The 24,454-nt window shown below is 40.9% G+C and overlaps 1 protein-coding gene across 1 annotated transcript in view; it reads right to left on the reverse strand.

Annotated features, from left to right (window-relative positions):
• Positions 1 to 24,454, reverse strand: part of AKAP6 (A-kinase anchoring protein 6) — a 214,324-nt gene that overhangs the window by 27,020 nt on the left and 162,850 nt on the right. Inside the window, exons 10-12 of the mRNA XM_035109758.2 lie at positions 19,570 to 19,716; positions 13,300 to 13,524; positions 1,383 to 1,598 (exon numbers count right to left, since the gene is read on the reverse strand). Coding sequence (XP_034965649.2) covers positions 1,383 to 1,598; positions 13,300 to 13,524; positions 19,570 to 19,716 — 588 coding nt within the window. The remainder of the gene's footprint in view (positions 1 to 1,382; positions 1,599 to 13,299; positions 13,525 to 19,569; positions 19,717 to 24,454) is intronic.

Genomic DNA, 24,454 nt, shown 5'->3' on the forward strand with positions numbered 1-24,454 from the left:
GAGAAATAAAACCCATATGGAGAGTTCTTAATGGCTGCCATTTCTCACCAGTTGCATTCCCTACCAGGTAAAATGTAATTCAGTCCAGCAAAGAAGTCTAGGTTACCCCAGGCAAAGTGGGAACAAAGCAGTGTGGAGCTTGTGAAGTTCTCTGGCATCCTGACATCAAGAAAGCACACAGTGCTTTTACACTCCCCCTACCTCACCTCCCAATCGATTCCTATCCAAATAGAGCCACAAGACTACTTCACTCCTGCTGCAAGAGCAGCACTAGCCTTTAATTAGCACGTAGCAGCTTATTTAGAGGAACTGCAGCTAAACCCAGCAGCAGCAGCTCGCATGGCAAAGATGAGAGTAACTCTGGCTGCAGCGGCACTTTTACACGTGTGTTCAGCAGCCTGCAGAGCTTTTTCACAGTTGCCGCTTGCCTCTGCTTCAGGCAAAAGAGAACAGTCGGCACCAGAAGGTGAAAAAGTGAGAGCACAACGCAACAAAAACAATACAGCTTTTTGCCAGCTGCTGCTATTTTAAGAGGAGTAAGGCTTCTGGATCAGATGGGCAGTCTCTGCACCACTACCCTGTAGGACCAGAAGGAAGGTCCTGCTTTGGCTCCAATACACAGCTGCCCCTGTTGTGTACTATTTATGTCATGAGCTACTTTAGAAACGCTGTTAAAAAGTGAAACACTTTTCATTCTGTCCATTGCAAGCAATGTCAGAATTCCACAGGTCTTCAAGGAAAGGTTGGACGAGCATGTATTGAGGATGCTTTAAATATTGGATAGCTTGTCTCAGGACAGGCTGAAGTAGATTACATGTAGAACAATTCCAACTTTAATATTTTGAACCTGTACAAAACACTTATTGCCATAGTATTTATTCCATGCTCTCTAACTCAGTTTGGCAATAAGGTTGGAATTGATGGGATAAAGCACATAGATGCAGAATAGTGCTGGACAAACGGGATGTTCAGAATAAACGCAGGGGCTGCTTTATAGAGATCTAGACAAATGATTGAAGTGTATTGTATTACAAACAACAGTACATGTTTTGGTCTAATCCAGAAAACCATTGACTACCCTTATCTGCCATTGATTTCAATTCCACAAAATCCATTCAGTGCCTTAAAAGGATCAGAATCTATGTGTTTAAAAACAGAACTCGAGTTTGTGCAACGTGTTCATAGCCCATTAATCAGTTGATTCCATTGACAGGATCATTATATGTTTGGGGAGACAGGTTCAGAAGCCTAATTATTTGGCTAGCTGTTGCACCTTCAGTGAAGATATCAAGAGGATATTAAGGAAAGGATTTTAAGGTGCTGGGAAAATGCCCCACATGAATGCATTTGAAGGGAAGGACCATCAGGCAGGTTTCACTTACGGAATGCTTTGCCAACTTCTTCTGCAGTCTAGTTTGCCACTGGACAGCTTGCATGACGATGGCTTCCCACCTCCTTTCAAGATTTACAATTATCAGCTGCATTGACTGGTGATCTGCGTTGAGATTACAGGTATCCTGGTCATTAAGGAGGTGCTGGCACAAACGCAACACTGAGCCCACGCCTCGGCGTCTCTGCTTAATTTCACAGCAGAGGGACTGTGGACAGAAGAATGGTCAGTGTTAATGCACTTTATAAGTATAAGAATTCAGCAGTCACTTGCAGAGTCCAGTGTTGTTGCTGCTTTAAGGATATTATGCAACACCATACCTTATAGCAGGGGTTCCAAACTGGCCCATGGAGCACCAGTTCATGAACTTCATTCAGGTGCTCCGCAGCGCATGAGCATTCAAATTCATACTGATTTATAGTTGTATTTGTACTGCTTATTTTTATTTTTTTTATACTGCATTTGTTGCATTACAATTTGAATTCTGTGGTTGTCAAACTGTAATGCAATAAGATACAACATAAGAATCAAAAGAAGCAATAAAAATACAAATTAAATTATCTCCCCCCCCCAAAGCCCCTCCATGAGGGAGGCGGTCAAGAGCCCCAGCACTTCCCCAAACAAACAAAGAAACAAACAAATAGGATGAGAACTATTCATCCCTCTCCTCTCCTAGTTTTCTCACAATGTCCAACATTTAGCCTTCCCTACAAAGGGAAGTTAACACTGCAACCAATGCCAGAGCAGGAAAAGACAGCAAAATAAATGCAACAGCAAATGTATTAACTCTTGTGCTTCTTTCTCCACCACCACCACCACTACACACACACACACACACACACACACACACACACACACACACAACTTCCCAAAGCCCATCCATGACAAAAGTGGTGGCCTGCTGCTTGTTCCTTGAGACTAGCAGACAGCAAAGCAAGCCGAGAGGAAGCCCCAGCACTTCTTCCCCTCCCCCTTTCTAAAAGGCAAGTTGTCAAACGCATCGAATGCCAAAAATGCAAGTGTATAACAATAAAATAAAATCTGAGGCCCCTTTTGAGCTTGAGGCCCCAGGCCAAACAGTCTTCCCCGCCCCTGATAACTCCTCTCCATATGAAACAAATATAGTACTGAAATTTAGAAACTATCAGTAGAATTTACCAAGACACCTTTTTAAAAAAAATTAACACCGCAAACATATAGGAATATTGAAGCACTGCCATATAGAAAAGACAAAGGGTTGGCAAAACATGGGCCTTATTAGGCCCAACCAAGGTTCACAAGGCAGGGTACTAGCTTTTGAGTTACATGAAACTCTTCCTTGGTCTGAGTGTTTGTAGGCTTTAATAAAGGTATGATTTCAGCACTTCCACAACTCTCTGAATTTTGGTATAACGGGCCAGCAAAACTTTTGAACAGTTCCATATGTTATAGATTTAAATATTTTGAAGTTGATTGCACTGGAAAGATGTGGGATAACAGAGACATTTCAACTTGTAATTCAACCAAGGAAACATTTTTTCTTTCTTTCTTACAGTTTTCACACACCCGTGTCCCTGTGTTGCAAAAAAAAAAAAAAAAAAAAAGAACACAAGAGCGCTGCTGGAACAACCCAAAACGGCATCTAGTTCATCATCCATGTCATGGGCCCTTCGGCTCCATCAGGATCTGGCATGGTTTGGCAGCTCAAGATGAAGACGATGGAGAAGCAGGTGGAGGGCTGGAAGGGTGGCAACCAGGGATGGAGGTGGAAGGCCCTCCCTGCTAACTGTTGGAACATTTTTGTAGCTTTCATTAAAATATGAACCTCTTGCCTACTCATGTACCTTGGAATCTTGATGTTTTGGACCTTATGCTTGCTGCTGAGCCTGAATAAGGATCTCTTTCTTACTTGCAAGTTTGTTGCGTTTTGGAACCTGACAATCCTGTTCTCACAGTGACCAGCCAGATGTTTATGGAAAGTCCAAAAAGGAGGACCTTAGTTCAGCGGTGTTTGCCCCACTTGTGACCCCCCAGCAACAGGTATCCAGAGGCATATCACCTCCAACAGTGGAGGTAGAACATAGCCATCATGATGAGTAGCTAGTTCTCTTTATTTTGGTCTGTCTGCCCTATAGCTTCCTTTGTTTCTGTGCTGTTCTGTGCAAATCTGCAGTCAACATTACAGTGTGTTAAGTGCTTTTTGAAGAGAGACACCAAGGGGAAAATGCCACCACAAGTGTCTAGGAAGATGTATTTTTCAGCCTAGCCCCCCCCCTCCCCTGCTCCCACACACTGCGTTTCCTTCACTGAGTTGCTGTGGATCTAGTATCTTCTACCATATTAGAGCACGGAAGACTTCTTCACATTCAGGAGCTTACTAGGCAATTTAAATTGTGCACCGTGAAAACATCTGTTTCTCTCTGCAGGATGCTACAGATGAAAGTACATAACCCCATGAGAAAAATCTAAGCTATCACCCAAGCATTTTAGGTTTCCTTTTAGGGAAAATTTGGTAGCAGCGGGATGGGGGTAGGGAATTACAGTTAATAAGAAAAGCCTTGTGAAAAATATCTGAGCTGTTTAGAGATACTGGTAACTGAAAAACATGGACTTCTTTGGGTGCACCCTCCTAACCGAAACTGCTGCTTCCAAGAGGAAAAGCTAAATATTGCCATTGTTTAAAAATAATAGTAAGATTGCACTTAAATACATTTTCTGCATAAGAAAAGTAGCTCTCCCTCTGAAAGTTTTCTGTTTCCTAACGAGTGCAAAGCTGAATTCCTAAAGCAAAGCAATGGTGTTAATTTCTAATATCTATATGTATACATTCCTTTTTATGCCTTTGGGTAAAGGGGAAATTGATTGTTAAACTGAAAGTCTTCAACAAAAAATATGATTATATCCATAATATAGCTGCTTACTAATCAGCTTGCACTTCCGTAATTTGAGTGTTCTAGCAGTTAACAGATTGCTTATTAATGAACAAGGGTAAACAAGACAATGCAATCTCATTTAAAATGGGTGTTTTAATGCCTAAAAGTATTTGTGTTCAAAATGTTAATCCCAATAAGACGTCATTAGAAGATGTCTTAAAATGATTAAGTGCATTTCATTGTAAAGTAACACTGCACAGTTTATCAGCAGGTGGACATTTTATACAGATGTTCTAGTTATTAATAAAATGCGCCCTATAACTGTTTCAATTGCCTTACTCTTACAATAGCCAAAATCCCATTATTTCTTAATGAGGGAACACTCTCCCCTTAATATCTCTGAATTTTAAACAAGTTGAATGACAAATTTCCAAACCACTATTTATGCCAAAATATACCCACCAACTTTATTATGCAATTTATAGCTGGAATGCATTTTCTAATGTTCCTTAAACCTGCCTGTATTTACTTTCCTGAAGTGTATTGCTAAAAATTCTCCGGGAACACAGATGTAATATCAAAACTAGAAGCGACATTCACAAACCCTGCCAGCATTTTACACCACAAATTTGCATACTAGCAAATCAAATGTTGCTTCAGCCAATGAAATGTTGGTGATACTTCCAAGCTCGCCAATCAACACATGCAAGGCTGTCCCATTCTTCCTAATTGTTCTGCCTTGCACAGGGCTGTGTTCACTTCAGAACTGGAAATGTCACTAAAGCCATACTGAGACTGGGACCTCCTGACCTGTAACAAAGCTGCTTGAGGGGATTGTGGGGAAGTGGTTCATAAATGGTTCCAACCAGTACTTTTTTCTGGGGGTACACGGGGGTACGCATCCCCCTAAACATTTATATTTATTTTTAGGGAAAAAAGCACTGGTCCCAACCACCAATGCTGTCCATCACCAGCTTCTACTGTGAGTCTTTTCAGAAATAGACCCTGGAGAGGTAGAGATATGCCTGAGTCAAAAAGTTGCATTCTCACCTGGACATTAGAAGATCAGATATAGAGGTAAATTTGTATAAGACTGCAGCCAAAGACTGTTTCATAGTTCTTAATACGTTGGTCCCTGTACGAAGTCTAGAAACGATTTCTTAGGAGATTGGACAGTGCAGTTAGAAAGCTGGGTTGTATAGGCTCCAAACTAATTCCATGTTTTTTTATGACCAGTTATCTTGATAACATCTACATCTATAAAATTGACTGTTAATGAAAGCTTTCTGTAAGATTTTTGAGCATGTTTCTAATTCTTCCTGCTGGCTTGGTGAGCCCCATGTATTAAAAAATTATTGTAGATGCACTCTGTAAATGATGAAAAAAATATAAAGTTTTCCATTATAGACTTGAAAAGAACAACTAGCAATAAGTTATCTCTCTTAATAATAATAATGCAACCAAATGCCACATACTAGAAGTGAATGATGGCTGATAATCTTCTAAAGAAAACACTGACAAATCTGGCTTTTTTAAAAAAACTGATTCAAAACTTAAAAGAAAACGTTGCTTAAAATAATCGCTGAGCTCAGTTTCTGGTGGTGGAGCCTAATCTATATAAAGCTAAATATTCTATAAGCATGCAGTGAAGTGCTGAAAACAGCCACTGAAAAATGACATGATTAAATGGCACAACATGCAATCATTTGCTTTCAATTATATCAATGTATCTTCTTCCTTCTGAGGAGTCAGGCAGAAATATTGTTTTTTAAATGCCTCTATTAAATTGGGCACCAATAATAAAATAGATGAGAGTCCTAATAAGCTCATTTGCGTAACATACATCATACACTACAAAACTATTCTCTCCAAACAGCTTTGCTCATACATTTGTCTCCTGATTGTCATCCATCTTGCCTATATTACAAGGATTTTTTTTAAAGGCATACTGCTGCTTTCATGGCCATTCATTGGAAACCCTTTGTACAACTTTCCTGATTAACCTTAGTGAGGATCTTTGATGCTAATTATGGGTGGGGGGAGTTTGGGTATAATACACTTGCCGTCAGATTTTATTAGGGTGACGGTCGAAGGAAACTCTGAGACTGACATTTTGGAAATATCATCTAATTGCAAGTCAGAAACATAGAGTGACAGTTTAAAATAGATTATGAGTTCTTTCAAAATAGAGCACTAGTTCCCTTCATTTAAAAACAATCCCTTTTATACTATTATCCATCCAATTGCTGCAATGAGCATCTCCCGTTGCCAAGATTCCTTTTTAAGAGTGTGGCATCTCACTGACGAGTTTGGAAATGGCATGTGACATTTATTATTAAAAATATCCACACTTCTAATACAAAACTTATTTTCCTTTTCACTCTACTTACATGTGAAAAATACAAGAGCCATCAAACAAATTTCTTTTAAGTACGTTTCGATTGTTTAGGAAATTCTGCTTGACTCATTGGTATGCAACCTGAGTGGCTTTGGCATAACTACTCCTGTCAAATTATGGGCTTTGAAATATACATACAAACACATTATCTTTAAATTACTTGAAAACAATTAAATTTCTCGCATTGCTAGCCAATGAGTAGCACCTGCATTTATTCCAGCTTGACTCCAGCCGTACAGTATAATAAATAAGTCAAATAATAAGCACAGAATTTATGCCTCTTTACATGTTTTTTGTCTATAAAGCTATGATTATCTAAGCATGGCATTTTTTAATTTCTTGGTGCCACTCCTTATGCTGGGTTAAGTACTTTTAAAAGTGTTTGTTCTTTTAAAAATGTAGTTCAGGGTGCTGCTATTTAATCCCTGTTCCTGTGTAATTAGTAATCCATAGTATACTTCTTTTCCTAAATTAAAAACACTATTAAAATTCCAGTCATATAAAACAATATGAAAATTAAGTTATTCTGAAAGGAAATTATAATAGGTTACAGATTGCTTATATCATTACTGAAATGCTGGCATCTATCACTATGTCTCCCTGGAATAAAAAATGCGGGTTTGGCAATAATCTCTTAAAGCATAGACATTCTTTTAAAGCTTCTGCTATCCCAAGTCGGAACTAGCTGGCAGATACAGAAAATTTTAGGAAAATGGGAAAGTATTGGGGTAAGGGATTAAAAAACAACAACTATTTAGATCCATCTTACTACTTGATAAGCAAATTGTGTATGTATTGTTCTACCAGGTGTAACATTCCAGTTTTCTCCACAGTTTTTTTTTTTGGGGGGGGGGGATAAAATTAATATTAGGTAGGCACCTTCACTGTACTGTTTTTTATGTCTGCAAAAAACCCCTTTTTGTTTAAGTAAGCCTACCCAGACATGTAATTTCATTATGTACATTTGCTTTAAAACTGTTGATTTTATCTATTTTAAAATTTGTGTCTTCTTGTTTTTAAAATTTGACTCTATCAGTATGTTCTTATGAATACTTTTTATTGTTTTATGAGGTTTTTTGATTAAACAGTCTATAAAACTTGTTAAATAAAAAATAAAAATAAAAATATGTTCCCCTCACCACATGGCAGGACAATACAGACAAATGGCTTGCCTAGTGACTAGACTCCCTACTTAACAAACTGACTCATATTTAAACCCCATGGCGTTGCACAGTAAGCAAACTCACATTGACATAATTGCTATAATAAGTAACTTCAAAATTTGAAATGCTTGAATTTTCTTGATTCAGAGTGAAGTGAATTTTATTTCAAATATTTGTGCAGGATTGCAAGTGACCATAAATGCCTCAACTTGGACTGGTCATATTGTGCGGATGCCTGATGATCGTCTTCCAAAGCAACTACTCTATTCCGAACTTAAAAATGGAAAGTGTAATGCTGGAGGTCAACAAAAGAGGTTTAAAGACTGTCTCAAGGCAAATCTTTAAAAAATGTAGTATAAACACTGACAACTGGGAAACACTGGCCTGCGAGCGCTCCAGTTGGAGAACAGCCTTTACCAAAGGTGTCGTGGGCTTTGAAGAAACTCGATCTCAGACACAAGGGGGAAACGTGCTAAGAGGAAGGCACGCTTGGCAAATCCACACCGTGATCAACTCCTGCCTGGAAACCAATGTCTCCACTGTGGAAGGACGTGTGGATCCAGAATTGGCCTCCACAGTCACTTACGGACCTATTGTTAAATCTGTGTTTATGGAAGACAATCTTACTCGGCTACGAGTGATCGAAGAAGAAGAAGAAGAAGAAGAAGAAGAAGAAGAAGAAGAAGAAGCCTTGCTTTGAAAATATTGTTGGAGAGCTGGACTCACCAGGCATGTTATCAAGATTCCCTGATTCTGGGAATCAACTGGAAATAAGAGAATGGAGATCACTAAACAGTTTCTACTTTTTCATGAGAGGGCTAGAGAAAGGAGCCTCCATTCAAAGAGTTTATTAGTAGGAACTGCAGGCTATTACTGTGTAGAGATCAGTGACCCTTTCCCTTACCCTAAACCTTTTGGAGATGTCAGGATGTGACCTTCATCAAGAAACAAACATGCAACTGTTGACTGGTTCGCCACTCCCATTGTTCTCAGCAGCATTTAACTAGTCCACAACCACTTGGTGCTGGTTGAGGCATCTCCTGCCTTCACTGCTGCTTTCCAACTGTGTGTGTTGATGTTCAACCTGCCTGCTCAATGGGACCAGATGCCCTCAGCAGGGTAGAGTCAGGTGTCATCAACATACCAATGATGTTGCAGTCCAAATCTCCAGAAGACTTTTCCTTATGATTCCATGTTGGTGTTAAAAATCATGGCGGGGGGGGGGGTGGATATGAACTCTTGTGGTTTCCCATAAGCTAGTGGCCATGAGAGATGTCCTGCCCTTCCCACACCATGGTCTGAAAACACTTGTCCAGGAAGTACCAGAATCATTGTAAAACCAAGTTTTCTATGCTCAGCCCAGACAAGTGATCCAGAAGAATATGACAACCACTGAGAGGTCCAGGAGAACTAAAAAAGTAGTAGTCCCCATGACCATCCTCTGACTGAAGGAGCGTCTCCACCCCCATCGTTCTGCCCGACACTGAGGTCCAGCTCTGAGGGCCTTCTGGTGGCTCCCTCACTGCAAGATGTGAGGTTACAGGGAACCAGGCAGAGGGCCTTCTCGGTAGTGTTGCCCACCCTGTGGAACGCCCTCTTGTCCAGGAAATAAACAACTGTCTGACTTTTAGAAGACATCTGAAGGCAGCCATGCTTAGGGAAATTTTTAATATTTGATGTTTTATTCTGTTTTTAATCTGTTAGGAGCTGCCCAGAGTGGCTGGGGAAACCCAGCCGGATGGGTGGGGTAGAAATAATAAATAATTAAATCCATCCCCTGTGGCATAGTTAAAGCTATGGTTTTCCCAGTAGTGATGTATGGAAGTGAGAGCTGGACCGTAAAGAAGGCCCGATCGCCGAAGAATTGATGCTTTTGAATTATGGTGCTGGAGGAGACTCTTGAGTGTCCCATGGACTGCAAGAAGATCAAACCTATCCATTCTGAAGGAAATCAGCCCTGAGTGCTCACTGGAAGGACAGATCCTGAAGCTGAGGCTCCAATACTTTGGCCACCTCATGAGAAGACAAGACTCCCTGAAAATGGCCCTGATGTTGGGAAAGATGGAGGGCACTAGGAGAAGGGGACGACAGAGGACGAGATGGTTGGACAGTGTTCTCGAAGCTACGAACATGAGTCTGACCAAACTGTGGGAGGCAGTGGAAGACAGGAGTGCCTGGCGTGCTCTGGTCAATGGCATTACAAAGAGTCAGACATGACTAAATGACTAAACAACTATTATTATTATTATTATTATTATTATTATTATCATCATCATCATCATCATCATCATCATCACCATCATCATCCACCAGAGCAACCAATGCTCCTTCTGTCCTAAAACCAGGCCTAAAACTAGACTTGGATGGATCAAAATAATAGGCATCATCCAAAACCACCTGGAGCTGAGATGCTACCACTTATCCCAGCACTGTGTATTATGAGTGGCAGGCAGAAGGGTCTTTCACTTCATCAGTTGCCTTATTAATTAAATAATTGCTTTATTTCCACACCACGTTATAGCATCTAAAGGTAAATCATTACCTGGGTAGAGGGACATTTGGGTGGCTGAGATAGCTTTGGATCCAAGGAATCCCAGCTGTTTCCCTGTTTTAACTCAACCTGCCCACAAATGTGTTGCTGACACGCCCCACCCCCACCCCCACCCTGGCTATCAGCATTGGAATCTGTTGGGCCAGGGAATCAGGAGGTTTCTCTGACCCGACATTATATATAATAATAATAATAATAATAATAATAATAAATTTTTATTTATACCCCGCCCTCCCCAGTCAAAAACCGGGCTCAGGGCGGCTGATATTGGAGAGGGAGACCTGATATATTGTATGGTCCCTGGGGCACCTTCCCAGGAGCCTTAGCATTGCAGCCTTAACCTTCAGAATGTCATAGGAATTTTGGGGGGGGGGTTGGGGTTTTTTTTTGCATGCACTGCACGCTCATATAAACTATTTGTGATGTGCGCTGATTCTTGTTGCTAGTGCTAAAAGATAAAACTTTTAGTGATAAAAATGTTTAATGATGAAACTTTATAGCATATAGTTTATTATTGCTGCATCCTGTTTTATTAGTTTATTGCTTACTTTTGATCTGTTTATATGGTTAGACCATAGGGACAATTAGGTCTAAAAATGAATGTGCAGGGATGCTTTTGCAGTTGGGTGGTCAGCCAGCTGTGATTCATTTAAAGAGTCTCAGGGCCACTTCAAATGCTACGTGTTAGTGAAGAAGGAAGTCTGGGAAACCATAGACAAATATGCAAGAGTGACAGTCATGCATGCACCTACTGGTATATTTTCCTGCTGCGTTTTTTTTTGTACTTGTCAAGTTTTTAGTGTTGTATTTTACATTATTGTAACCCACCCCGAGACTTCAGAGTGAAGGGTGGGCAATAAACAACAAAAATGAACCTGCTTTAAGTCTAAGTTGTGCATTTCATATACCAGATGAATGATTTCCGATAAGTAAGGGAGGCACCAATCCTTTTATAATTCAGGAGGCCAGTGAAAACCAAATTGGTCACTGAGTAGCTCTTAGAGTTTCATAAGTTTATAACTGTGGAGAGTTGTCATCTTTTCGTAGGGCCTGCAAGACAGAGCTGTTCAGCTTGGCCTTTGGACTGACTCAGTCTGACCCCGGTGTTACCCTCCCCTAAGGTTTTATCCTACAGATATTTAAATGAGGTTCCACTTGTAGATTCCCAATTTTAAAATTGAATTTTAACATTGTATTTAATCTGTATTTTAATTGAATTGTTTCTTTTATGCTTGCTTTGATATTCTTGTTGTTAGCCGCCCTGAGCCCGGTCTTGACTGGGAAGGGCGGGGTATAAATAAAATAATAATAATAATAATAATAATAATAATAATAATAACAACAACAATTAGTGGCCCTTCGCTGATCCTGGTCCCAATCAGTGAAGATCAGAACTAGTGTCCTTCCTCCCTTCATCCTATTCACCAAACCCCACCAAAGAGTCAACCTAGCAAAGCAAGGCGTCCAACATTCAGATGGCAAGATAAATTAATATTATGTCACAAGTTATGAGTCCCCCCCCTTAAAGTGATTCATATCTGATTGTATTGAAAAATTAGATTTGTGTGATTTAAAACAGAATGTGTGTTAATGCATTAGTCTGAAAAAGGTGGTTATATGAATGTGCCACAGATGAAGTTAAATTCCACCTCAGTCACCTTCTTTGAAGTCAAGGCATATTGGGGGATATGATCCAAGTCATACTCAGAGTACACCCACTGAAATTAGCAGACTTAGTTGATGTCAATAGTTCTACTCTGAGTATGACTAATGTTGGGTATCATCCACAGTTGTAATCAAGATGCAGATTGACTACTGTAACTCTATCCACACTGGCATATTGACTATGGTATAGGAAGCATCATCTGTGCTGGAATAGTTAACGAGGCAACTCGACTCAGGGCTGGCTCTAGGGGAAGGCTGGGTGGTGCGGGGCGCCAAGGCACGGGGCTGCCAGGGGGACGCTGCATGGCGGAGCCACGCGGCAGCCGCGCTGCGCCCGCCCACCAGCCGCGGCAATAAACGCTTGCTTGCTAGATCTGACAGCTCAAAAAGAGGACACGACTGTATCAAAATATCAGAGAAAAGGTGTTGCCATAGCCCAAAGCATAGGAACACAGAGCTGCTTGCTCCCTCCCCCATTTCCCTCTTATGTATGCTAAACTTATGCAACAGTAATTCATGACTTTAGTTCCTAAAATCACACAATGAGTCTTCATTAAGCTGGATGTTGTGGACCCAGGTGGCGCTGTGGGTTAATGCACAGAGTCTAGGGCTTGCTGATCAGAAGGTCGGCGGTTCGAATCCCTGCAACGGGGTGAGCTCCCGTTGCTCGGTCCCAGCTCCTGCCAACCTAGCAGTTCGAAAGCACATCAAAGTGCAAGTAGATAAATAGGGACCGCTCCGGCGGGAAGGTAAACGGCGTTTCCGTGTGCTGCTCTGGTTCGCCAGAAGCGGCTTTGTCATGCTGGCCACATGACCCGGAAGCTGTCTGCGGACAAACGCCGGCTCCCTCGGCCTATAGAGCGAGATGAGCGCCGCAACCCCAGAGTCGGACACGACTGGACCTGATGGTCAGGGGCCCCTTTACCTTTACCTTGTATATGGAATTCAGCAATGAATACAATGAGACAGTTATAAGGAGTTAAGACATAAGGCTGGAATTACTCCGATCCTTGTAAATGCTTATATACAGAAACATTTATCTGTAAAATTAAGTTCTACGATTGAAAAAAGCAGCGTCTCCATACAAATGTGCCGGAAGTCTTTACAGTGCCACAAAATTCTTTGTTGTTTTTGCTGCAACACAGACTAACATGGCTACAAATGGAAAGAAATGTGTGCACGACGCACGTGCTTAATACATACATATGCTTAATATTTTAAAAATCAGCCCTTGTATTAATGCTGTGTTGTTGTTGTTGTTGTTGTATGTGTTTCATTACCTTAAAGTATTGCAGTTGTTTCTCAGCATTCATTGTTCCTTCGCTTTCTTGCCTCAGACAGGAATTGAAGATAAAAAGCTCGGTATCTCTCAGCCACCCTTTCAGCTCTTTGATCCTGACCTCCAGCTGCCTTACCAGGCTCCCGCTTTCAGGCGAAAGCAGGTCACGTGCACCTAGCCCACTGTGTCCTACCATTGTGTCTTGCATCTTCTCTCCTAGGGTTTTCTAATGCAACAGAGAAAGAAACCGTAGATTAATCTTACGTTCCAAAGCATGCACACCTGATACCTGACCATCTATATCATTAACTCCATATAACCAATATTATAATTGCTTTTATATGTTATTTACAGTGCAATCCTATGCGTGTCTACTCAAAAGTAAGTTCTTTGGAGATTAGTGGTGCTTAACAGAAAATAGGTATAAAATTGTAGCTTAAGCAGCTTACTTATTCTGGGCGGGCACAGACAACCCCTTAGCTAACATATATAACCTCTTGATAATCCAGTTGTATGAGTCCATAGAAATAACTAAATTAACCTGGGATGAGTACTCTCACTCAAAGGTAGTTTGGGCAGGTATATTACCCTGACCAAGTTTTAGCAAGAATTCTGCACCATATATGTGTGGTCAAATGGTCATTGCAACCCATGCTCTGCTATCTTAATTTGGATTTGTCCGGCAGATTGTAAGTAAGATTCTTTGGCTTGGATCCATAGCTGCCAAGTTTTCCCTTTTCTCGCAAGGAAGCCTATTCAGCATAAGGGAAAATCCCTTTAAAAAGGGGATAACTTGGCAGCTATGCTTGGATCAGCATAGAATTCCTGCTTTCTCCTTCCCACTGCAGATCCCAGTCACCCCTGAACAGCCACTCCCAAGGGCTGGAAGAGCTTCCAAAGTGGTGTGGGATGTGCTGTAGGAGGGGAACAACAGGCAAAAATCGGGAAACCACACAACTGCTGTCCCTGCAAAAGCATTTTGTATCTAAGACTGCAATCCTAACCCCCCTGGGACTAAGACTATTGAATTCAATAGGATTTATTTCTGGGTAGACATGGTTGGAATTGGGCTGCTTAAGCCGATATTTTCTTAGCGGCACATATAAACAAGACGTTCCAAATTGTTTAGTGACGATGACCTCACTTGGTTCACTCGGCTTTAAATTGGTGGGGATATGAGCAAGTGGGAGAAGGAATTTTTAGGAGTCCTTTCCTTCTGTAGGGCACTTTGGAACTGAGAAGTTGCCATTGGATTAATATCATATGCAGCTGCAGTATAATGTGTAGCTTAGCTCTGCACATATAGAATCATTGGAATCTTTGGTAGTTACTGGCAATTTCGGATCGAGGTGAAATGCTATTACAGTCGTACCTTGGTTGTCGAACGCCCTGGAACTTGGACGTTTCGGCTCCCAAACGCTGCAAACCCAGAAGTGATTGTTCTGGTTTGCAAATGTTCTTTCAGAAGCTGAATGTCCGATGGGGCTTCCGCAGGTTCTGATTGGCCGCGATTTGGTTTCCGAATGTTTTGGAAGTCTAACGGACTTCTGGAACGGATTCCGTTCGACTTCCAAGGTACAACTGCATTCTCATATGAATGTAGGTTTGTTGCCAACGCAGCCCAAGCAACTGTTTCATTAATGCCATGATTCTCACTTGAACAGCAGGGCCTTCCTCCTCTCCTCTTCCTCCTCCTGCACACAATTTGCGCACTCCTCAAATCTGCTCCTGAAGGTTGGGGGAGAAGGGGGAAGTCCTGTCGCACACGTGGAAATCCTTGTGCTAATGGCATGATTACTTAGCCCCACATTAGATACAAGTCATCGTATTTTGCAGGTATCTCCTCCTACTAGCCACAGATCCCCTGGTTTATGAGGACGTTGAGATGGAGGACATGGGAGTGTAGCAAAGCAGAGTGAACCTTGTGCCAAAGCTGGCTAACTGTGGCCTGGATCATTTTAAAACAGCTGTGTCAAGACAATGATGTTACAAAAGAAAACTTTCATCTTTGCTGTCATTGCATATGCAAAGCAGAGTCTGACACAGGTTTTTGTTTGTGTGTTGTGAGTAAGTGAAGTCTAGTGCAGATTTTATGCACCTGATTGACTAATTTTTTTCTTTGCTTACTGTAATAAATTTGTTATTATTTTGCAGATGAAATTGCTTGCCTTTAGCTTGGAGCTAGCTTAGATAATAGCTGGAATATGAGGTAAAGGGTCAATTTTCCTTTGTTTTGCTTTGCCTACAGAGGGAAGAGGTTATGACTGTTACGTGTTGGGGCTGTGTGAGCAATTACTTTGGAACAGGACCTACGTCTGCCAAGGAGGTTGATTCTTATCTGGCTACATTAATCAATACATCTTTAAAGGATGGCAGGGTTAGGATTAGCTCAGTTCAAGTCAGTGGGATGACTGTGGACTAAGTGTGTTGATAATTTACAGCCTTAAAATAAGCTTTGAAACACACACTGAATTAAATCAACAGATACTCATCTATTCTAAAGCATTGTGTAAACAGTGTGTTGGGTAGATCATAACAGGGGAAAACAACATATTCTTGGCAACACCCTTCTATTTTGATGGTTCAAATATTGATAATTTGAAGGCTCTCAGTGGAATCCAGCTTTAGCTATTGTTTTTATGCTGTAACAAAAGTAGCAGCAGGAGGTGAAATCAATGCCCTTGGAGGGTAGGGTCACAAAAAAGAATTTATTGCCACTTTTTTGTTCTGGAACAGTTTGCAATCATAAATTCTTCATAAACAGAATACTTCAGAGAATGGTCCGTCTTCATAAATATACGACAGAGGACATCAATTTCATTTAATTCACAATTTGTGTCAGCACAGCAGATGCCAATGCCTGCCTTGATAGGGTTGTTTAATATGCAATTGAGACAGAGTAATATTCAGCACAGGGGACAAAATTTCACAGATTAAACTGTACGCACCACTGACATTTCATTCTAATGTATTTCCATTCCACACTGTTCACCTTAGATGAAAGTAATATTAAAAACCATATCTCTCTATTTTACCATTGTTAGAAGTTAAAATCCTTGTCTTAAATTTTTTTACATGCCAATTAAAATGTAATCATGCCAATTAAAACAGTATGCCTAGTGTTGTTAGTTTCTGCAGAGTTTTGTAAATTAAATTAAAGAAAACTCAATCAGAAACTTCTTATTATACATGAAATTTCATTTAAGAGGGAAAAACAACTTTTTGGTAAATGCAGAAATTAATTTGAGAAAGTGATATAGAATTGCATCTTGATCTTAACATGCAAAAAAGAAAAAAGAAAAGAAATCCATTTTAAATGTCAGGGTAGTGTTTTATTTGCGTTTTAAAAATCTGATTATTGGGTTATGAAGAAAAGTTGATTAGTTGGTCACCCAGCTGATCATCTATGATACAACAGTACGCAGAAGTTTAGCATTGTGCTTGAAGTTAAGTTGATCAAACACTCAAGAAGATACCAAAAGAGATGATTCTATATGCCCAGGGGGATTTGAGCCTGAGGGCACTTCCATACTTTCACTTGGCCCATATTTTTTAATGGCTTGTGCACCAATTAATTCCCCCATGTCTGAGAGCTTTTTACACTGGTCCATGGCTGGCGTTGCCATAAGTTTCTTGCAAAAATTCGATCTGGCTAGAGGCACAGAAAATCTGAAGAGAAATTTAGCCCTCTTGATAAATCAATTTTGGAAGGGCTCGTGAACAGCTTTCTTCAAAGTTTACAAGGATCTGTGGGCAGGGGGCAGTCTCCTCGCTTCTCCTTTTTCTCCAAACCCACCCCCTGTCAGTTTTTCATTATGGACTGTTGAGCTGCACATATTGCCTGACTTGGACATGGGATTTTGCTATCATTCCCCAAATAACCCTGTTGCGTGGGGGGGGGGAGTTCATAGTGCTGCTTTAAACCGGCGCGGCACAGCATGGCGAATCACTTCTGCGGCGCCGAAAAATTCACATCTGGAAATTGCATCTGCACAGACACTGGAAAGCACAGGTGCGCGTGCTAACAAGCACATGCAATCTAGCCCACGGAAGGATCTCCACTGGAGTGAACTGGCCCAGGCGAGGTAAACCTTGCTGACCCCTGGCCTAGAGCATCTTTAGCAACCCATCTTAGCTATAGCTGCTTTGAGAGCCCTGGGAAGCACAGAGGGCAGAGCAGGGCAGATACTCTCAGAAAAATCAGACAAAGCACAAGCCAAGAGTGGGCAAAGAAACATGGGTTTTCTGCAGAGGGCTCCAAGTTAAAAAATAGAAAATGTTAATTTTTCAGTTTTATTGTTGAGCATTTTTCTTTTTCTTTTCTTTTTCTTTTTCTATCTCTCTTTATTTCCTTTCTTTAACATACATCTGTTCTAGATTTTGTGACAATTTGATTGTGTATACTGTAATAATGATCTTAAGTCTAGAAATATCTAATGTAAGATTAGTTTGTTTTTTTGTTTGGCTTTTGTATGTAATGTTTGTTTAACAAAATGGTTTATTTAAAAAATAAATAGAAAATGCACAAGGCATTGGCCCACTGAACACAGGCAGAATGGGGGGAACACAGCTACTGTAGTTTGATCACACTGGGCATGGAACCTCGGGGTTGCCACAAGTACGATGTAGAATGGAAGGCAAAGGGTGATGGGGTGCTGAATTTTGCCTTCACACTGGGTGCCACTGAAATTTGAGACCCCAAGGTCTGCCACTGCACTAAGCAACAAAAGTCAGGATTTTTCTGGCAAGTGTGGATGAACACACAGCCTTTCAGGAACCAGCAACCTCCCATGTCACATGGCAAACCACTTTTGAAATGGAAAGGGCTTCTTTGCATACAGTTCCTTTTGAGGGTATACATGTACAAGCTGGAAGTCCACTTCTGTGTATGCATTACCCTCTCTGAATCAATATATTTTTCTAAAAATCACATATTTAGACTAAGGAAGGGATTGGAGGAGGAGGAGGAGGAGGAGGAGGAGTTTGGATTTGATATCCCGCTTTATCACTACCCTAAGGAGTCTCAAAGCGGCCAACATTCTCCTTTCCCTCCCTCCCCCACAACAAACACTCTGTGAGGTGAGTGGGGCTGAGAGACTTCAGAGAAGGGTGACTAGCCCAAGGTCACCCAGCAACTGCATGTGTATGAGCGGAGACGTGAACCCGGTTCCCCAGATTAGGAGTCTACCGCTCTTAACCATGACACCACACTACACCACTACACCACATGGGGAACCTATGGCCCTTTGGTTGTTGTTGAACTATGACTACAACTCATTCCTGATCATTGGCCATGCTGGCTCATTTGATGGAAGCTGAATTCATCAACAGCTGGAGGGGGAAATGTTGCAATCTTTTTATAGCGTGCAAATCTATTGCCTCTATTAAAAATACTCCTTATGCCTGAATTATTATTATTTATTATTTATGCAGGATTCATTATTGTTTATTATTTAAAAATATCACGCTATTATTATTATTACACTCGATTATTATTTAAGCAATTTTGGCACCTTTGATTATGAATGAAAACAAATGAATAGTCGAAATAATCTAATCCACAACAATGCTTCTTGCATCATGCATTATTGGTGTCTGGGTAAGAGAATCACTATACTGCATCTTTTCCCAGATTCTTGTATCTCATGTTTGGCTGAGACTGAACTCATCATAGCATGAAATGAAATATAGGAAACTTATTTTGTTGCTTTTCTCAAATACGAGCTGAATACAGCAGCATGAAACTTACCCGGACTGCATTCTTACTCAGATCCAGGACTTCAGATTTGTACTAAATTTGCATATTTGTTTTTCAGCCATCAGTGTGACCTGAAATATGTAGTGACATCCCCACTTTTCATCTTAAGGGTATAGTAAATAGTTAAAGAGTAGATGTCTCTAACATGTACCTTCAGAATAAATTCTATTAACATTCACTCAAGCATGACAGTCAGTGTATATCAGATATACTGTATTAGAGTTGACTTGGTGCATACCCATAATACATGGCATATTTTACTTACATTTTGGGGGGCATTAAAGAACTAAAATTATTAAAGTCAGGCAAGAGACAAGCAGGGAATAAAAAAATCAACAGACAAGCGATATGTGTGGGGTTTTTTTTGTAATAGCATGAGTGGCTTGTTTGAAATGTATGTAGTGAATTGAATGAAAGAGATATTTGTGCTTCAAATTAGAAATCAGGCAGACAGCATACTTCAAGACACAAAAAGTACACACAACCCACGAACAGTAATAAAAATGCAAATACCCCAAGCAGTTCCCATTTTTCATTAATTGAATCCACTTTTTCAAGGAGATCGCCGGGTAGTAAAACACCACTTCTCTTCAAAGCTTCAACTTTACTCAGCAATTCCATCTTTTTGGGGTGTCTGATTGACATTTCTACACTGTACCTCTAAAATGAGAATAAAAAACTTGAGTTAGCTATTGAAAAAGAAAAAGAAAACGTCAATTAGCATGTAATCTGAGAAAGCAAGATCCTTAAATACGGTGGCAAACTCTTCTGTTAATACTGTATATTGATATGGCTCCTAAGTGACTTTTAACAATAGGCTAACAAAATATCAGTCATTGTCATACTGGTGGCTAGTGAGGGTCTCCTACCGGGATCAACAATCTGCTTCAACAGTGTCCTTGGATGCATCACTTTAGCTTCTCCCTTTCAAATCATGCCAGGGAGAAAATGGCAACTGTTCACTTGCACCAAAGAAAGAAAACGAGTGCAGGGAGGGGTCCCTTTGGGACAGGACCTGAATGTTCTCCAGTCCCTTGAAATCCCAGTATTTGGGGGAAAGCAGTTTTTGCTATGCCCCCTAATAAGCTTTCCGTTTGCAATCTGTTTCCTTGGCTAGAATCCAAAGAGAGACTTTAGCGTGGTATTCCCCAACCTTGTAGCCCTCTAGATATTTTGGACTACAAATCCCATCAACCCTGAGGCTGTGCTGGCTTGGTCTGATGGAAGTCATTGTTGAAAACAGTGTTTTTTCCCCTAGAAAAATAGGTGCTGGTACTCACTGTGAAGAGTAAGTGCCACACTTTTTAACAACAACAACAAAAGAGGTTCCGGTACTTCGTACCCTTTGAAAATCTCCTGAAAAAAGCACTGGTTGAAAACATCAAGAGGGCACCAGATTCTGGAAAGCATTTGGCCCATAGATCTCATTTCATATAAGAATCTGCCTTTGGAAGTGCTCTGAGATTAACAAATGGTTTGATAAGTGAGACTGTGGATCGGGAGGGGTCAGTTGCTGTCTGAGAAAATCAAACCAAAGTTGGTTACATCATGGTACTGATCATGCCAATCCCAATAAGGGACAGTGGCGTATTCCTGCACTGCATTGGGTTGGACTAGATGATCCTCAGGGTCCCTTCCAACTCAACAAGTCTATGAAGAACTAGCTGTGCACTGATTTCAATCTTAGCTTTTGTCTGAGAGAATCCAATAAGAGCCTATGACCCCCAAGTGACCCCCAAGCCGAGACCTGCGTCATCATCTGCATATAATGGCTCTTGGTTCTATTTCTTGGTCACACTAGAATGTGAGAAAGAGGGAGAATCCAGGAACTGCTTGGTTGGTTGTTTAACACAGTATTATACAATATCGAGTCCTCAGATTTGTTGGACTACAGCTCCTTTCATTGCAGATCCCTGATAGGGATGGTGTATGTTGGAGCCCCACAATATTTGGGGGCACAAGGCTGACAAAGGCACATTTTGCTCTGCCTTTCCTACAGGGCTAGCAATAAAAGGAAATACAAAATAGAGAGAAAAGCCAAATGCAGAAAATATCCTAGATGCAATTTTTTAAAACGAAATAAAACATAAAACGTCATCATTAAAAAACCACCAGCAGAAAACATTCACAGTAAAACCAACTGCGAAACAAAACAATACAATGAAAGGTAATTAAGAGTCAAAAGCTTTCCTAAGAAAGGAATTGTTTGCCATTTGGCGGAAAGCCAGGAAAGAGGGGACAAGATTAGCTTCTCTCAGGAGGGAGTTCCACAACCTAAGCAGGGGTTCCAAGATGGCATTCTCCAGTTGGACAAACAGGAGAAATGGATAGAACCAAAGGAGGGTCAGGGGCTGCTGCTTGCTGTGAGAGACGGGAGGGGAAAAAATACAGCCCTCCTTCTGTGGCTCCCAGTGGCAGTGGGAACATGGGGAGAGAAGGAAGGCTTGCAAAGTCCATCCCAACCTTCTCATTTGCAGTCCACCTGCTGGGGCCAAGGAAAGAAAGCTGATTTGGGGTGATCTGTGAGGGAGGAGGTGGGTTTGGTGTGATCTCTGAGGAGAGGTGATCTCAGACTCATAACCACAGTAAGAAATGGGTGAAGAAAGAGGCTTGCATACTGCAAGGGGACCTCTGGGCAGTGCAAGAAAGAGCCATAACTCAGTAGTGGAGAAACACATTGCACCCACCCAGGCCTGAGCTTTCCAGGTCTGGGAGGAGAACAGGTTGCATCCCCTATTAAGTATAGAACGTAATATTTTCCCCATAGTACTGAGTAGAAGCTATTATTTATATGATAGAAAGTAAACGTATATACTCAGGGGGCAGGGACACTGTTGGGCTTGAAGGGGCTGAGCAGGGTCAGCCCAACAGATTTTTGCTGCCTCGAATGGAACAGCAAATGGCATCCACCCCTCACCCCCACCCCCCACCCCCAACTGAGGTGCATAGAATCACAAGACTAGGTAAATTATTCTGGCAAGTGAAGCAGAAAGTGCCTCTCCCTGGCAGTAAAAATATAAATGTTGGATGCAGTGCACACTAAGGAAAACGTTCTCCCCACTCCTACCATGCAAGCCCTACATCTATCCTGGATTTTCTCCAACCCTCTGCAGTAGATTTGGGGTGATGGCACAGGGGTCACACGGGGCAGGGGGAAATCCTGTTGTGCCAGCGCTAATCCTTGCACTAGTGCAACTATTTAGTTGCAAACACTTTGCAAGAAGAATAAAAACATAACAATTTGCTGCTCTTTTCTGACACCCCAAATTAGCTGCCTGGGGTGACCAACTTGCTCTGCCTTGGGATATGGCTGTTCCTGGGGCTGGCTTGTTTTATGTTGTGTGTGTGTGTGTGTGTGTGTGTGTGTGTGTGTGTGTGTGTGTTTTCCGCTTTTGCCAACAGTCCTGTTAATCACACAGCCAGTTTGTCTCATAGCACTCCTGTGTGCGCTTTCTCCCCCTTTTCCTCACACTTCTTCTTGTTCTATATTTAAAATGGGCTTCAAGAAACAGTGCCAATATGTATTTGAATACTAGTATGAAGCACAATTATCCCAAAAGCATTTAGAAGGCCTACATAAATCACACGTAGCTATTAGCAAATTGCATGCTAAACATTATGCTTCCTTCCCTTGAAACTCATTGAAGTAAGCTACTCCTGTTGCTGTTGCAAGGGAGGGGTGTTGAAAAAGGCCAACACTTAACAAAGTCAGACTAGAATAAAGAATGTTTAAAACATGGGCGCTTTTGCCAGATCCATGAACAGTACTCTGACAAAACAAAACAAAACAAAACTACAATTGGAGAGTACTTAGCAGAAAACAAGAAAGGTGTGAAATCACTGTTTCAGCTAATAGATCCCCGGCATTTGCATGAATATGTTTGCATATTGTTAGTTTCATATTTTAATCTTTCATTTGCACTGCACATGAACATCATTTATATTTTGCCAACTTCAAATATTAGTCATTTGTGGATCACAGAGCAAAATGTTTTAAATGAGGTGATTTAACGCATTACTCATTATTAATGAACGCTGATCAGGTGTTGGTGTATCCAAAATAAGCATGAATATGCATAGCAAGCAACCAAGGGATTGTCTAGATTTATACCAGGAAGTTGTCTTTCTGGTACGTGAAAAGGAGATGTCGTTTCTCATGAGGTGCGTTAACAAGAGGCAATCAGGTTTGGAATTACAGTATGGGACTGGATCACACAGCAGATAACCGTTTCCCTTGGCTAAAATTGCCAACAAGTATGCTTGTTGGCTCTATATGATTGCCTTTTCAGCTGGAAAGGGTGACTAGAGGAGATTACAATCTGCTTTATGTAATCTGATTTCTATTTAAAGATGATATAGCTGAAAAGGATTTACATAATTATTTCTGTAAGTATGCATAATATCATGGGAAATCCAAGCCCATGTCAGTGAGGCACTGAGACCCAGTTGGTTTTGCTTCTTTTGTGGTTATTTATTTATTTGAAAGTGGATTAATAGACTAAGGGAGTCCTCTAGCTGTCTGACACTGTTGTGGACTTGGCTAGTTAATATTTTTTCACCTGCAATAGGCTGGGTTCCGGTGCTGTTGACTAAAAAAAAACATTTTTGGCAACGCTCTTTGAGTTGGAGAAGATCAATAAAAGAACAAAACGGCTAGCATATGCTTCCTAACAATAATGTTCTAGTTATCCTAAAGACTTAATACGTATATCATTTAATTTTTCTGCTAAACAAACTGGTTCTGCTATGCAGCGTTAACAGCAAGTCTCGGTGACAGATGCTATGAAAGATGATTACATTAAAAAATAAATAAGTTAGGCTTTCTGTATGCTTTCAGCCTTCCTCACTATGTAACCTACTGTATAAACAGCATGATGAAAGATGGTGATTGATAGAAAATGTATTATACAGTGGCAGGAAGGAAAAGCTGGAGAGAAAAAAATCCATTTGATTGCAAGACATACCGGTTACGAAAAGAACAGCAAGCATTTTGTTTCCAGGTACAGAAATTAAAAGCAAAGTTATTTGTTACAATGTGGAGGAAGAGGTTACTGCACTGAGCTGAGCTGAGGTTCTGATAGCACTATGTGGCATTGCTAATGCTTGTTGCCTCTCCCCGCCACCCCCAAACACCTTCACACTCAGGCAAAATTAGCCTCCCAGCCTCTATCAGTATTGCACAACCCTAGTCTAGTAGGACTTCTTTATGCTGTGCTGAGAAGATAATTTAATCTTCATGTTCATTCTAGCCTCGGCATTAAGTGAGCAAAGGCTGCTCCATTGTGACAGGCTGTGAATGTTATGATATAGATTGCTGTTCACTAGCTTAAAAAAAAAGATTAAGAATTTAAAAAGTCACAGGATTTCCCCTTTCCTTTCTTCCCTCTCACTCCATCCA

This window comes from Zootoca vivipara, chromosome 1, assembly GCF_963506605.1.
Source record: "Zootoca vivipara chromosome 1, rZooViv1.1, whole genome shotgun sequence".
Lineage (NCBI taxonomy): Eukaryota > Metazoa > Chordata > Lepidosauria > Squamata > Lacertidae > Zootoca > Zootoca vivipara.